A 14653-nucleotide genomic window follows, 5' to 3' on the forward strand; every position below is an offset into this window, starting at 1 on the left:
GTAGCCCGAGAGGTCAGCCTGGAAGAGAAAAGAGCCACATAACTGTAGAGATCAATTGGAGGCTGGGGCATTGCATGCAAGAGCTTTACAAATGCAAGAGAAGCATTACAAAACTGTTTGGTAATCCTGTACAAGTTGGTCTTTCAGCAATCAAGGGGAAGTGGAATTATTCATTTTTTAGCTACTTTATTCGATTCTTTTATTGCCACAGGGGACAACAGCAGCTGCCAAGGGGGATTTCTTACTGAACAGCGAGCGGGTAATTGAGATCATCACCAAACTGTACCGGGCAGGACTCAACCTGACCAAGGAGAAGATTCAAATCGAGATAACGGATGAGTAAGATCACTCTCATTGTCGTATTCAGGGGGGAAACAACACTCCCGTTGCATAGCAGCTTGATCCTCTCCTGGTTTTACTATGAGTTTAATAATGCACACCTGCGCTTGTTACCGATGCACACTGTAGCTAATCAAGCGCATAGCAACACCTGGAATGGGTGAAACTGCTATGCAATAAGAGTCTTATTTCCGTTCCTGGTATTAATTCATATTCTTTGGGTGTATGCTGGCGAAGCCCCAGTTCTTGTTGTAGCGGCCCCACCTGTGTACAGTGGAAATGTAAGTGTATGAAATGGATATGTGAAGCGCTGTGCACCCAGCCTCTTACTGCTGGATCTCTTCCTGCAGGTTCCTGGTCCAGTTCAAGCAGGACAAAGTGTGCGTGAAGTTCATCCAGACCAGCCCCAAGAACGGCACCACAGCCTCCTGCAAACGGAAAAACAATCGGCTGCTGGAGGTGACCGTGCCATCGCCATAGCCTGCAGGGTGACGCCACTCGGGACTGTGTTTCCTAATTACTGTGCAATTTGTTTTTGTTGTTTTAATTTCTTATTTTTATGTGGGCTGACGTTCGAAGAAGAAACACGACTGCACCAAGGCTTGAAGATGAGGAATGACCATTTAACAAAAAAAAAGAAAAGAAAAAAAGTTGGCTGACTGCTGTCCGGTTTCATTTTCCAGGTGTTTTTGCTCAGTTTGTTTCGAGCTTCCTTCAAATGTAAAAAAAAAAATAGAGGTGTGGAGGAGGGGTGAAAGGAGGCTGTTTTCTAAACCCGTAACCTCTGGTACTTTTGAAAGAGACAGGATATACACGGAGTTAGGCTTAAAGCTCCTAATTCAGTATCCAGTGTACCTCTTCCTGGGGTGGAAGTAAGACTCCCATTGCATAACAATAATCTATTCCTGGTTTTGATGTAGGTTTAATAAGACACACCTGAGCTTGTTAGCTATAAACTGGCTAATCAAGCTTGTACTAAAACCTGGAATGGGTGAAACTCTCATGCAATAGGAGTCTTATTTCCATCCCTGTCTTCACTGATCATGCCCACTAAAACATTTAGGTTCTGCACAATCCGTATTCTTTCAGAATAAATCCAAGTCCCAGAAATGTAAAAAATGGAAATATACAAGGTGTTAAAAATGACTTTGAAAATAAATAAGCAGGTTACACAGTGGTTAGGGAAAATATTACCTTGAATGTCAGGCTTTCGCCTGTTGAGTGACACTGGGAGATGCACAGTCACTCTGTGTGTGTATGTGTGTGTAATATATATATATATATATATATATATATATATATATATATATATATATATATATATATATATAATTAGTCAGATTATCTACAGGTAAGCTGAAGAGGTTCAATGTAAGAGATGCCATGTGAATGAGAACCACCTTTATCTCAGTGTAGTGAAAACCAAGGCACAATTTAATGGACCATTATGAAGCACTGGTTGTCTGCCAGCCGAAGAGCAACTAGAACAGGATAGATAAAGTAGTGATTAGTGGGTTCCACCATTGAAAACTGGTCCTGAATGCCTTGCTTTGCTTGAGCACAGTTCAGTGTTAAATATAGAATATAACACACACACACACACACACACACACTGCACAAGGAAACTGATGATAATCTGTGCCAAACATCCTGAGATCTAAAGCCACCTACCAACCATACATACTACATCTGTATTGAAATACGCATGCGCTTTAATAAAAATTAAATAGTAATAATTTTGCAACAATGAAAAAAAGAAAGGATTTGTAATTTGGTGATTCTAGGGTCATTGTAGAGATAACGATTAGTACATCTTAATCTTTGTAGTTTTATTTTACAGACGGTTCTTGAGTCTCTTTTCTTTTTACTTCTCTGCTGGTCTGGGTGAACTCATGGCATTGTTGTAATGATATTTACATTACAACAATCTTCTCCACAGCATTGTTATAAGCCTGTCATTCCAGCACTATCCAAAGTTAGATTCGGTTATTAGAGATTCAATTAACATTCTTAGCCAGCACAAATGTTTTTCCCTGAAATAAAGGCATTATCTCTAAATCTGGAAACAGTTTTGTTTTTGAAAATAGCAGTTAAAGTCTATGAACAAAGGAATGTATTTTCAGTTCATGCCATGCCATGACATGCAAAACTAAAGAAACACCCTAGAATTACATTTTAATTATGTTGTTGTTATCCTTATAGTGGCTTTTAAAAACTACCTACCTTGGGTAACTAGGTATGTAATGCTTATGATGCATAAAATGCCAAAAAACAATCTGCTATCTTTATCGCAACTTTTTATATTATTATTTCTTGTTATTTGGTACTTTTTAAAATCTGCTGTAAACATAGTGTTGCCATAATTAACATTTAATACAAGGGAAAGTCCAGCAAGCAAATATTTTGTCTATATTTTCAAACTGGTGTCCAGCTATAAGAAACTAGAAGACCGACTCTTTGGCTAATGCTGCTGAATGAAGCATTTGCCAAGCCATTTATCTACATGGCTTTCCAGAAATTGCAATAGCTGTCATAATAATATTAATGGCAGGGCCATAGTTTTGATCTAATCCATGCGCTAATCACAAGCATCCACCATCTTCAAAGAACACTACTCCAAAGGTTACAGATGGCTGAAGTATTTGACTACTGGACCATGCATTCCCAAACTATGTTCCCAAATAATTATATTTATTTATACCTTGGAATATGTCAAATGCAATCTGTCAGATCTCCCAGTAAAACTCCTTTCTGTAGTGAGTTGTGTAATTTAATCTGAACCCTGTTCTTGGAGTGAGGGTTCTTTTCATCCTATAAACTGATGATTTACAAGCGACATGCATCTGAATGGGTTCTGTAGAAATGTGCTCAATGTATGCAGGTGCTCTTTAATCCAGACTGTGTAAAGAAAAGGGGATATATTTGACCCCTGTGTATTTTTAAATGAGATGTCTTTACTGCTCGTACATCATGCAGCATATAATTTATCTTGTACAAAGGGGCAGTACAACCAAGCAAACATGTATGCCATTGCCAACTGTGATACTATTTCTATGTTGGATGTACAGCACATAAAGTTCTCTTTAACTGAAGTGTTTTTTGTATGACAGTTCTGTACGGTTTGCTATGCTGTATTAATACCTAGCTTATTGTGTGTGTGTGTGTGTGTGTGCGCGCATTTAAGAATTGCAGTTTTGCATTCCTGTTTCGTGTCTGATGAAACCTGCACTGCAGAACAGACAACAAAAACTGCTTTGATAGAATTCACTATATGATTGCACTTGATCTTCTTTACAAATTAAAAAAAAAAAAAAAGTTTGGATTACTGGTTTAAATCTGTACTTTGTTTTGTCTGAATGGAATGTGCAATAGTTTTGTTTGTTTTTTGGGGGAAGGGATTTGTGTACCCAATTATTTTACTAGCACCACTCATTCACTCACTCACTCAAAAACACCTAAAACATAAAAATGTCTTCCCCCACAATATGCATGGTCTACCGCAGTGTTCCACGTACAGTAATCTGCAATGTGGACTCACTGAGAGCTCCATTGAAATGTGAGGCCAGTCTGCAGCCACTCGTGGATTAGCATGATGCAGAGCTGCCCAGTTGCAGTGGACTGTGTGCTTTGTGCAGATCCTGCTGCTCACACAATCCAGCCCACTGGAACCCCAGTGATGCAGAGCTGCCCAGTTGCAGTGGATTGTGTGCTGTGTGCAGATCCTGCTGCTCACACAATCCAGCCCACTGGAACCCCAGTGATGCAGAGCTGCCCAGTTGCAGTGGATTGTGTGCTGTGTGCAGATCCTGCTGCTCACACAATCCAGCCCACTGGAACCCCAGTGATGCAGAGCTGCCCAGTTGCAGTGGATTGTGTGCTGTGTGCAGATCCTGCTGCTCACACAATCCAGCCCACTGGAACCCCAGTGATGCAGAGCTGTATTATCTGTAGCATCTGCAGCAGCACAGCTGTTTTCTATCACATCTGGAGAGCCTTTCAGGGTTAAATCCCTTCTCTTTGTGGTGCTGCTGTTGGGCTGTCCCCCGAGACACAGCCTATGACAGATTGTACGCTGGAATTTAAACACTTCCCATTCGTCCCTGGGTCTGACTAGAGTTCCCACCGTCCGACTGGCTGGGAAAGGGAAGAAAGAATGAACCTGGGGCAGACCCCAGGCACCGATTCTGTGTTGCTAAAGTCCCTGCAGGGGCGAGGCACGGTACAGTTGCTTTTCCTTTAGATTTTTATGTATTGTTTTATGATTATTGATTACTGTTTTCTCTGGATTTCCAGAAGTCCAGAATACAGTGTTTGTAATCTAAACTTCAGATCTGGCTATTACATATTCCAATGATACCATACTGAATCTAATTTTCATTATAGACTATGGCCTCTCAGACTTCAAAACTGCAGCAAATTGTGACAAAAAAACAAAAACAAAAACCACCATACACATCAGATAAAAGTAACATCCATCACTGCAAACACATTTCATCTAGGGGATACAAAGGTTGGTAAAAAGAAAAAAATGAATTTATGACACCATTTATTAAAAAGATAAATAAAACCAGCTGCATGAACAGAAGGCTATTTTGCTGGGCAGATGTGGGAATGAACAAACAAACAAACATGGTTCTGTACATTGTTTACTTGTTACATATTTAGAACTATATCACATGTGCAACATATACAATAAATAAGACATCTCCAGCACTGAGCCTACACCAAGCCCGTTATCGCCTATAGTCCGTGCTTTTGTCCTGGCAACACGTATATGCATTCCTGGTCAAATCACCAGCGAGAGAACCAGCTGTGTTAGCGCCAGAGGCTAAGAGCTAGGGGTTTAAACTCATGGGAAAGCCACGCCTACATTCCGCTCTCCTGTAGAGAATGTTCCCAGACTGGACCCCCTCCCCTCCCCCTCCCCCCCCCCCCCCCCCCCCCTTGAACTCGGGAATTGTGCGTGAGTGTGTGTGTGTATGACAGACTTACCACTCGAACCTGACACGCCCTTCTTTAGTCACCTGTGTCACAAAAGGGCCCCCGAAACAAAGCATGTTGGGATTTGTAGTTCCTTTGTTTGAAAGCTGAATTCCAGTGTCCATTTCAACAGTAAGTTTCTGTTTTGATGATGTGTACTTACATGTTAAGAGTCAGAAACAGTGACATTCCTGGGCATGTATTAAAAGAAGATACGTAATTTGAATAAACTTCCATGGTTTTCAAAAACTTTAGAAAGCGATATGGCGCTCTCTTGTGGATTGAGAATAACAGTAACAGGCTAATCAGATCATTTTCTATGTGTATGCCAATGCATGGCTAAGAGAACGTACTTCATCACACTGGGAATACATGATCGCACCACTGCTGATTAAATCGCATTGCTACAGTCATTAAGAGAACCAGGTGCAGCCCAGTGGGGATACAGCATACCCTTTACTTACAGAGGTGCAACTGTAAGTGTACCATGTATCCTCCTAAGTGTAATTAGAGCCGAACTGGCAGGGCGTTGTTTACCCATTCATTGTGTTCACAGCTGATCGGTGTCGTTTGTGTTTTTGTTACCTTACAAAGCCTAAGTACTACAGAACATACTACAAAATACTACAGTAACACATCAGTGCTATAGAATACTGTAGTACTCTAAACAAGGTACTATATTATTCTATGTGTACTACAACATACTACAAAATACTATAGTGAGTACTACATTGCAACTTGTACTGTATTCGTGCTCTATAGTATTCTGCAGAAGGTACTATAGGATTCTGTAGAATTCTATAGAAGCAATTAATATGGGGTATTTCTCCATGGAGAAAATCTATTTATTTTGTATATAGGCTACCTAGACGCTGTTCCTTGTGCCAAAAACAAAACATCAGAGCTGGCCGGCTGCTGCCTTTGACACTGTTGATCACTCTATTCTACTATCATCTCTTGCTGACCTAGGGATCTCTGGCACTGCTCTGGCCTGGTTCTCCTCCTACCTCTCCAACCGCACTTACCAGGTAACCTGGCGTGGAGCAACCTCCACACCTCACCCTCTCTTAACTGGAGTCCCCCAAGGGTCAGTCTTGGGTCCTCTCCTGTTCTCTCTCTACACCCGCTCCCTGGGCCCCCTCATCGCATCCTATGGTTTCTCATACCATTTCTATGCTGATGATGCTCAGATTTTCCTCTCCTTCCCCACCTCTGACTCCACCATCTCCTCCCGTATCTCTACCTGTCTGTCTGCTATTTCCTCCTGGATGCACTCGCATCACCTCAAACTCAACCTCTCTAAATCTGACCTCCTTTTCTTTCCCTCCTCCTCCCCCTCCTCTGATCTCTCTATCTCTGTTCCTCTGGAATCTACCACACTCTCTCCCTCTTCCTCAGCTAAGAACCTTGGAGTCACCCTGGACCCCTGCCTCTCTTATTCCCAGCACATCTCCACTCTGGCATGCACTTGCAGATTCTTCCTGAGCAACATCCGAAGAATCCGACCCTTCCTCACCAACTATGCTACCCAGCTCCTGGTCCAGGCCCTGGTACTCTCCCGCCTAGACTACTGCAACTCCCTCCTGGCTGGCCTCCCTGCGTCCGCCACCCGTCCGCTCCAGCTCATCCAGAACTCTGCTGCTCGCCTGGTGTTCTCTCTACCTCGCTTCGCCCACGCTACTCCACTACTCCGCTCGCTCCACTGGCTCCCGATCACCGCTCGCATCCAGTTCAAGACTCTTGTACTAGCCTACAGATGCCTTGATCAGACTGCACCCAGCTACCTCCAGACCCTCATCTCTCCCTACACCCCCACTCGACCTCTCCGCTCCGCCTGCACTAGAAGACTGGCTCTACCTCCGCTACGCTCCCCTGCCTCCCGAGCCCGCTCCTTCTCCACCCTTGCTCCGCAGTGGTGGAACGACCTTCCTACAGATGTCAGGACTGCCCAGTCCCTGACCACATTCCGGCGCCTCCTTAAGACTCACCTCTTCAAACAGCACCTGTAGAACTCCTCTGTTGTATCCTGGGACACTATCACCCTTCATTTAAATATGCTTTATTTTGCTCTTATCTGCCCCCTATTTTACTGCATTTAATCCTGTACCTCAGAATATTGTAATCTGCCAAGTGTTTAACCTGTAGTATTTTGTACTTAATCATATCCTGATGTAACTATCACTATTTAATCATATCCTGATGTAACTTTCACTATTATCTGCTGTATTATTGAATTGTGGTTTGTCACACTTGAGAATGATTGTATTTCTTGTTCTTATTGTATGACTTATATTGTAACGCTTGAATGTATTTGTATTTGCTTGCGATTGTAAGTCGCCCTGGATAAGGGCGTCTGCTAAGAAATAAATAATAATAATAATAATAATAACACAAAACGTATTTACTACTAGTACTGTACAAGTGAAAAGGGTGGCTTTGAGAGCGGGCTGTAAACACAATATTCTGCACACCCGTTCATTAGTTTCGGAATATAAAAATCCTCTTTTCCACCTTCTCGACTGAACGCTGAATTAATTCGTACCCAGTGCGACTATGCAATGGAGAAAACAAAGTATGTTCTAGTGGCAATGAAGTGAATAAACTACATTTGATGACATATGAAATGTAATCATGCACTGCCACCTTCTGGTGACTTTGAGCAAATGCATTTGAAGTTCATAATAGGGTTTTTGTGTACTGTACTTGATTGTGATTTTTAATTGTAATATTTGTATGACTGTTTGATACGAACAGTTGCGAATGAACTGTTGATACTGGTACAGCTGTGAAATGTTCTGCCGGTTAGTGGACATTGGAAGTATCTGTGTCTTGTCTTGCTGCTTTGTACGGTTTAATACGGCACTGGTAAATACAGCTGTAGTCGAGCTGAGAAAAAAATGAAGTGTCTCGCGCACTAAACTGTCAGTTGCTTGGAAACCAAAGCGAAGCGTGGAGGTACCGCTGCTCGTTCCCGGAAGTGCGTGGCTCACAGAGCGGCCATGGCGACGGACAGGAGAATGGTGCATTTGGTAATGTTGTGGCTTTCTCCGAAAAAACTTTTCATCCAGCTTATTCTGCTTGTTGTCTTTGTAACGGTAGGAGCTACAGAGATCTCCCCCTCAGGCGAGGCGTTCGGCGCCGGCCAGACAGCCTTCAAACCCGTGTCTGCCTCAGTTGCTAAGAATATAAGGTACGCAATGCAAACTATTGACTTTGTATTTCCACTTCATACATTCACAGAGGTACTAGGTTTCTAAAAAATACTGACGAGATTTTCTTACACTGCAAATTTCAGTAAAAATGAAAAACTCAAACACTTTGTTAGGGCGGGGGGGGGGGGTGTTCCACTCCAGGCTTAAGTACAATTAGATAATTACCTATTGCAGGGTCAGGTGGAGGTTTAATCGGTTCAGTTAAGCAATTTAGAACAGACCTGGAAGGGCCAACTTTGCCCATGTGAGTTTAGAGCATATCGACTTTTCCTCCCCATAGGTATCTGTTATACGATGTTAACCCACCAGAGGGCTTCAACCTGCGGAGGGACGTGTTTATCCGTATGGCTTCCCTCATGAAGAGCCTGCTGAAGACCGGCGACTGGGTCCTGGTGCTCCCTCCCTGGGGCCGCCTGTATCACTGGCAGAGCCCCGATATCCACCAGATACGGATCCCCTGGGCGGAATTCTTTGACGTTCCCAGCATCAACAGGAACATCCCTGTCATCGAGTATGAGCAGTTCCTTGCAGGTGAAGATTGCACCCTTAACCCCTTTTAACCACGAGATGGTAACGTACAGAGCTGGCTTTTTATAATACAGGCATCGCCCTTATTATTATTATTATTATTATTATTATTTATTTCTTAGCAGACGCCCTTATCCAGGGCGACTTACAATTGTTACAAGATATCACATTATTTTTACATACAATTACATTATTTTTTTACATACAATTACCCATTTATACAGTTGGGTTTTTACTGGAGCAATCTAGGTAAAGTACCTTGCTCAAGGGTACAGCAGCAGTGTCCCCCACTGGGGATTGAACCCACAACCCTCCGGTCAAGAGTCCAGAGCCCTAACCACTACTCCACACTGCTGCCTCCACACTTAATTTATGATGTGTGATTACTGATAAAAAATAGAGAGAGTGAGAGAGAGAATCAAAGTACAAGCAACAGCAGGGATGTAAATAAGACTCCCATTGCATAGCAGTTTAATACATTCCTGGTTTTACTATAAGGCTCGCCTGTGCTTGTTACCTATACACAGGGGCGGATCAAGCGCTTTGTAAAACCTGGAATGGGTGAAACTGCTATGCACTAGGAGTCTTATTTCCATTCCTGGTATGAATTCATATTATTTGGGTATATGCTGTTTTTTTTTTTAGTGTTGTCAGCAGCATTTCTATTTGAAAGTCCAGGCAATGATTTGTTTTTTTAACCTCAGAGTCAGGCGGCCCCTTCATTGAGCAAGTGTATGTCCTGCAGAGCTATGCAGAAGGATGGACAGACGGAAAGTGGGAAGAGAAAGTTGATGAGAGGCCCTGTATGGAGCGTCTAATGTACTCTCATGACAAGCAAGGATATTTCAGGTGTGTCCAACCCATCATACACAGTGCTTGAATTTGCCATGTGACCCTGTATGCTGTTGACCATAGCAAAGCCCCTCATCGTCTTTTCTTATTGCACACATTGTCAGCACAAACTGTCTGATAAAGATTGACCAATAGGCATCCGCTGTTATATTAAAATGAAATTAAAACTACATTTTCTATCTAGAAGAGTGCTATTGTAGTATATTGCACTTTTTATGAACTTGGTTCATCTTTTCCTGATTGATGACGCAGGTTATCTGCCAGTTCAGTTGAATTGTCACACAAATAAACACATGGCTCATAGATTAACCCCCCCTTTTTTCCCCTTTGTTTCAGGGGCTGGTTCTGGGGTTACGAGGAAACAAGGGGCTTGAATGTTACCTGTCTGTCTGTTCAAGGACATGCCTCTATCCTGGCTCCAATCCTGTTGGGAAACACCACAGCACGGTAAGAAATAGAGACAAGGCTTTTATTATTCAAATAATAAAGCTGGTGATGGCTGCGTATTAACAGTGACCTTTCAGTAGGGGCTTCGGATGCGTTGTATTTAAATGCAGTACACAGAATGAATATTTCCAGTGGTGTTTTCTTGTTAGGTCATTGATGCTGGACCGAGCGGAAACAGTCCTCCATGACCATTATGCGGGGAAGGATTATTGGGATGTAAGTTGAATTCTTCTGAACGAATCAATGTACTTATTTATTGAATAGTTAAAAAAATAATAATAATAAGCAGAAAGTGGTAGCAGTAGCAAAACAAGAAATGACAAGAAATGACTCAATAGGGGTATATTTGGTAAGCGTTTGCTCCTGGAAACAGGTGAAGTTTTGTTTTCCCGACAGGCTCGTCGCAGCATGGTGTTCGCAAAGCACCTGCGAATGGTTGGGGATGAGTTCAGAGCCAGATACCTCAACTCCACTGATGAGAGCGATAAGACTCATTACAATGAGGACTGGACACAAATGAAAGTAAGATGTGCATCTCTTATGTATTTGTTCATGTATACGTAGCAACCCTGTGGTTTGTTTTCCCTTATTCTCGCTTTCACACAGTTTGTTTAAATAATAACAATACTATCAACTCCAGTACTCTGTAGTAAGGTTCCCAGTGGAGGGATGGGTTTTAAGGCAGATTTCTTTTTTTCTTTTTTCTCTTTTTGAAGACAAAAAAAGTACAATTTAGGGACAAAAGAAAAAATGAAATGGTCGCTGTTTTGAAATGAAAGCCCTTGAGCATCAAATGTGCCTACATAGCAAAATAAAGAATGGGAGGAACGTAACCAAGACCACCTTTCAATACAAATACTGTGCATACAAAAACACAGCTCTTCGCAGTCTGCAGTCTGTCATTTGGTTCCCTCTCATGACAGTCCTGTGCAGATCCATGCTTACGACTGTCCCATCAGAGATGTCATCCTGCTTATTTAATGCACCTCCAGCTGGTATGCTTGGATTTCGTTCACCAAAAAAAAAAAAAATCATTTGTAATGTATTTCTTTATTTCCCACGGCAGTCGAAGCTCGGCAGTGCAAAAGGGGGGCCCTACCTTGGGGTCCACCTTCGTCGGAAAGACTTTATCTGGGGTCAGAAGAAAGATGTGCCCAGCCTAAAGGGAGCTGTCAAAAAAATGCGCAGTATTATGAAGAAACACAAACTGGACAAGGTGTTTGTAGCTACTGATGCGGCTGAGGAAGGTAAAAATGATTAATGAGCTGTGTTCTAGTGAGACTGGAACTACTGCTAAAATAATATCACACTTTAAACTGACACTTTTGATGCTTTAGTTTAGAAGCCAAATCCATCTGACTGACTTGCACAATAAATCTCTCTCCAGACTGGTGAGCTGCTTATAGAAGCTATGTCCTGGATTTTTCACTTCTGTTTTTTTTACGTTTAAAATCCATTCGTTATATATATCCCATGCTGTATGAAAATGAATGTATGGCTGTTTTTCCATACTTTGTTTTAGATATTATATTACAAATAAAGTAGACATATATTCTTCCTATGTTTCATTTTCCTGGAGACAAGCTGTTAAGGTCACCTGTCTCTTGCAGAGCTGGAGGAGCTGAAGAAGCTGCTTCCAGAGATGGGGAGGTTTGAACCAACGTGGGAAGAACTGGAACTATACAAAGATGGAGGAGTTGCTATTATCGACCAGTGGATCTGTGCCCATGCCAGGTACCAAGCATAATAAACTCAGACGCTGCCCGTGAGCCAGTACAGGCTGCTCAGACACACACTGTTGGAGGGGTCTGTAGCCTCGCTGAACAAGGTATTGGATGACATGCTCCATGTCATACACAACTGCAACATCCTTCACTGGTATGAGTAAAACACCAAACTGTATGTATAACCCCACACTGTCAAGAAACCATTAGTAACACACAAACATTCATCTGACAAATTGTGTTTGAGAGCACATGCATTTCAGTGTGAACACTGCATAGTACCTCAAATAGCTATATTTTTAACAAAGACACAGGGTTTTATTGAAGATTTCATAAATATCTTGCATTTGACTTTTCAATGAACGCTATATATTTAATAGCTACTGTGTGTGGGCAAAGTTACTCCCAAATGTTTTTCTTCTTCTCCTCCTTCCATCCTTCCAGATACTTTATAGGGACCTCTGTGTCGACATTCTCCTTTAGAATTTATGAGGAGCGTGAGATCCTGGGATTCGATCCCAAAACTACCTACAACAGGTTCTGTGGTGAAAAGGAAACGGACTGCGAGCAGCCAACCCACTGGAAGATTGAGTACTGATTCAACAACTGGGACCTTTACTAAGTGGTGCTTTTAAAAGGTTAGGGTATGACATGTTACAGGAGAACAGGACTATACCATGTAGGCCCATGGGAATCCTGTGAAAACAGGGAAAAACATTCTCCATTACTATTGGGTGGAATGCTAGTTGTCTTTTCTCAGCTCAGAAGCAGTGTCAGTGGGGTCTATCTTTACCCTATGCACCAGACTGAATGAGAATCCTCTGAGCAGTTAGCCATCCAGTCGGACGACTGCAGAGAAAACACTAACACAAAGCCCTAACCACTGAGCTATCAGCTTATCATAGCAGCTTGTAAAACTTTCTGTTGAGAATGCTGTAGTCAGGTGGAATCTCTTTGCTCTCGACTAGTATTCAGAAATCTACGTAGCCTGCAGAATACAAGGCGCTGTTCACTTTTAATGTACTGTCTCTATTTTATTTTTGGTCAGATCTGACATTTTTTGCAGGTTGCATTCCACAAGCCAAACACATGTTCAGTGTTATTTTTAGTCTGGTTGAAATAAGGGACCACTAGTTCTTGCAACACTGATTGTTTTAACTTTTAGTTTGCTGATATGTGGTTTGTTGTGGAGGTCTTGTCCTCCAATAAACAACATAGTTACAAAATAGCACATACTATAGCTATAGCCAAAAGTTTTGCATCATCTAGAATTTTTGGATTGAGACATGATTAGAATGGAGATTTTCATCAAGCAGAAAAAAGGTAAAATGCATACATGAATACTGTATTTACATATTTTCCAGTGGATTGATTTGGAACAGGGATTAAACATAGTTTGAAAGATGACGTTTAAGGTCCTTTACCAGTGAATAAGGACCTCGTATTGACCAATCAGATTAAAGGAAATCTCAGCTCTGTTTTCACATTAAGAATATTATCACAGACAGCCAAGGGAATAATGATTATGTCTTTTTACAAAAGTTTTTAATTCAAGCATCAGAAACACTGAGAAAACTCGTAAGGAGCTACGAAGAAGTTTATTTTTTCTAGCTGTGTAACATTAACAGACACACAACAGTGCCAGTTTCATGTTAATTTAAAGACTTAATCTATGCCAATGTGCAATGCAGTATTACAATGTGGAGAAACCAAAGATTCCTTAGATATTTTTTGCAAAATGAAAGTGTGGTATATTAAAGTTCTGAGTATTGTTGAATAAACGGGACAATTGTTTTCTGTGTTACACATGAAAAAGTGTGTCGTTCGGCACCCCTATCCCTAACATATGCCTTTTACTGACCAAAACTTTCAAATCTTGATTTCTTGATTTTTTTTTTTGTTTGTCCTTTACAAATACAGTTGTACATATTGTACTGTTGCTGAAACCCATCTGAATTTTGCTTTAGAAGTATAAGCACAATCTTAATAATATTAACCTAGCTGGTTCACTTTAAGTAACTGCCTTTCCTACTGCCTGTGCCACTGCTACATGGAAAGCCTCACGAAGAATCTGACATGGCAGCTTCATTGTTGTCAGTGTTCTCGAAACACTTTGACCTGGGATCTCAGATAGCTTACACTTTTGGTAACTGGCTGGTACGCAGCCACATTTTATGATTTTTTCTCAATTAAATTTCATCTTCAGCTGTTTCACTGCCATGTTGTTTTAACCACTGGCCTTGACAAGGACACACACTCTCACTCTCAACTTTGGACAAACAGAAACTTAACAGAAATAAATATGATTTAAAAAAAAACTGCTTTCACTAAGGTGCTACAGACACAGTAAAGTATAAAAAAACAATACAAAGCTTTTTGTTTGTTTTACAGTAAAAACATTGTAATGTTTCTTACAGTCTCCGCATGTAAGCTGATGTTTATGGTGTAGCTATACCGTTTAAAAACATCATCATAATAAAGATATACAAATCTGACTGGACAGATAATTTGTGTCGGGACTGTACACTACTACATTTCTAAATGTGCTTGTTTCACTTGGGCATGGTATTT

General features: G+C 41.4%; 2 protein-coding genes across 6 annotated transcripts in view; both read left to right on the forward strand.

Moving 5' to 3' along the window:
* The window catches only part of LOC117405716 (unconventional myosin-Ib), a 67556-nt gene extending 64125 nt beyond the window's left edge, over positions 1 to 3431 (forward strand). For all 5 annotated transcript variants that reach the window (XM_059032561.1, XM_059032563.1, XM_059032562.1 and 2 more), the window contains 2 exons: positions 212 to 339; positions 690 to 3431. In XM_059032561.1, coding sequence (XP_058888544.1) covers positions 212 to 339; positions 690 to 819 — 258 coding nt within the window. In that variant the 3' untranslated portion in view covers positions 820 to 3431. The remainder of the gene's footprint in view (positions 1 to 211; positions 340 to 689) is intronic.
* Positions 3432 to 8141: 4710 nt separating this feature from the next.
* On the forward strand, positions 8142 to 14577 carry LOC117404462 (GDP-fucose protein O-fucosyltransferase 2). Its single transcript, XM_059032568.1, has 9 exons — positions 8142 to 8509; positions 8812 to 9062; positions 9764 to 9908; positions 10248 to 10358; positions 10508 to 10574; positions 10755 to 10880; positions 11425 to 11605; positions 11969 to 12092; positions 12527 to 14577. Exons 1-9 carry the CDS (start codon positions 8319 to 8321, stop codon positions 12678 to 12680), a joined length of 1350 nt encoding a protein of 449 aa, XP_058888551.1. The 5' UTR covers positions 8142 to 8318; the 3' UTR covers positions 12681 to 14577.
* Positions 14578 to 14653: the final 76 nt, after the last annotated feature.

This window comes from Acipenser ruthenus, chromosome 10, assembly GCF_902713425.1.
Source record: "Acipenser ruthenus chromosome 10, fAciRut3.2 maternal haplotype, whole genome shotgun sequence".
Taxonomy (NCBI): domain Eukaryota; kingdom Metazoa; phylum Chordata; class Actinopteri; order Acipenseriformes; family Acipenseridae; genus Acipenser; species Acipenser ruthenus.

What these genes read in the sequence shown, in the direction of transcription:
- LOC117404462 (XM_059032568.1), top strand. Translation starts at nt 8,319, where the DNA reads ATGGCGACGGACAGGAGAATGGTGCATTTGGTAATGTTGTGGCTTTCT. An exon ending in AGGACTGGACACAAATGAAA is followed by an intron (nt 10,881 to 11,424) that starts GTAAGATGTGCA and finishes TTCCCACGGCAG; the next exon opens with TCGAAGCTCGGCAGTGCAAA. An exon ending in TGGATCTGTGCCCATGCCAG is followed by an intron (nt 12,093 to 12,526) that starts GTACCAAGCATA and finishes CCATCCTTCCAG; the next exon opens with ATACTTTATAGGGACCTCTG.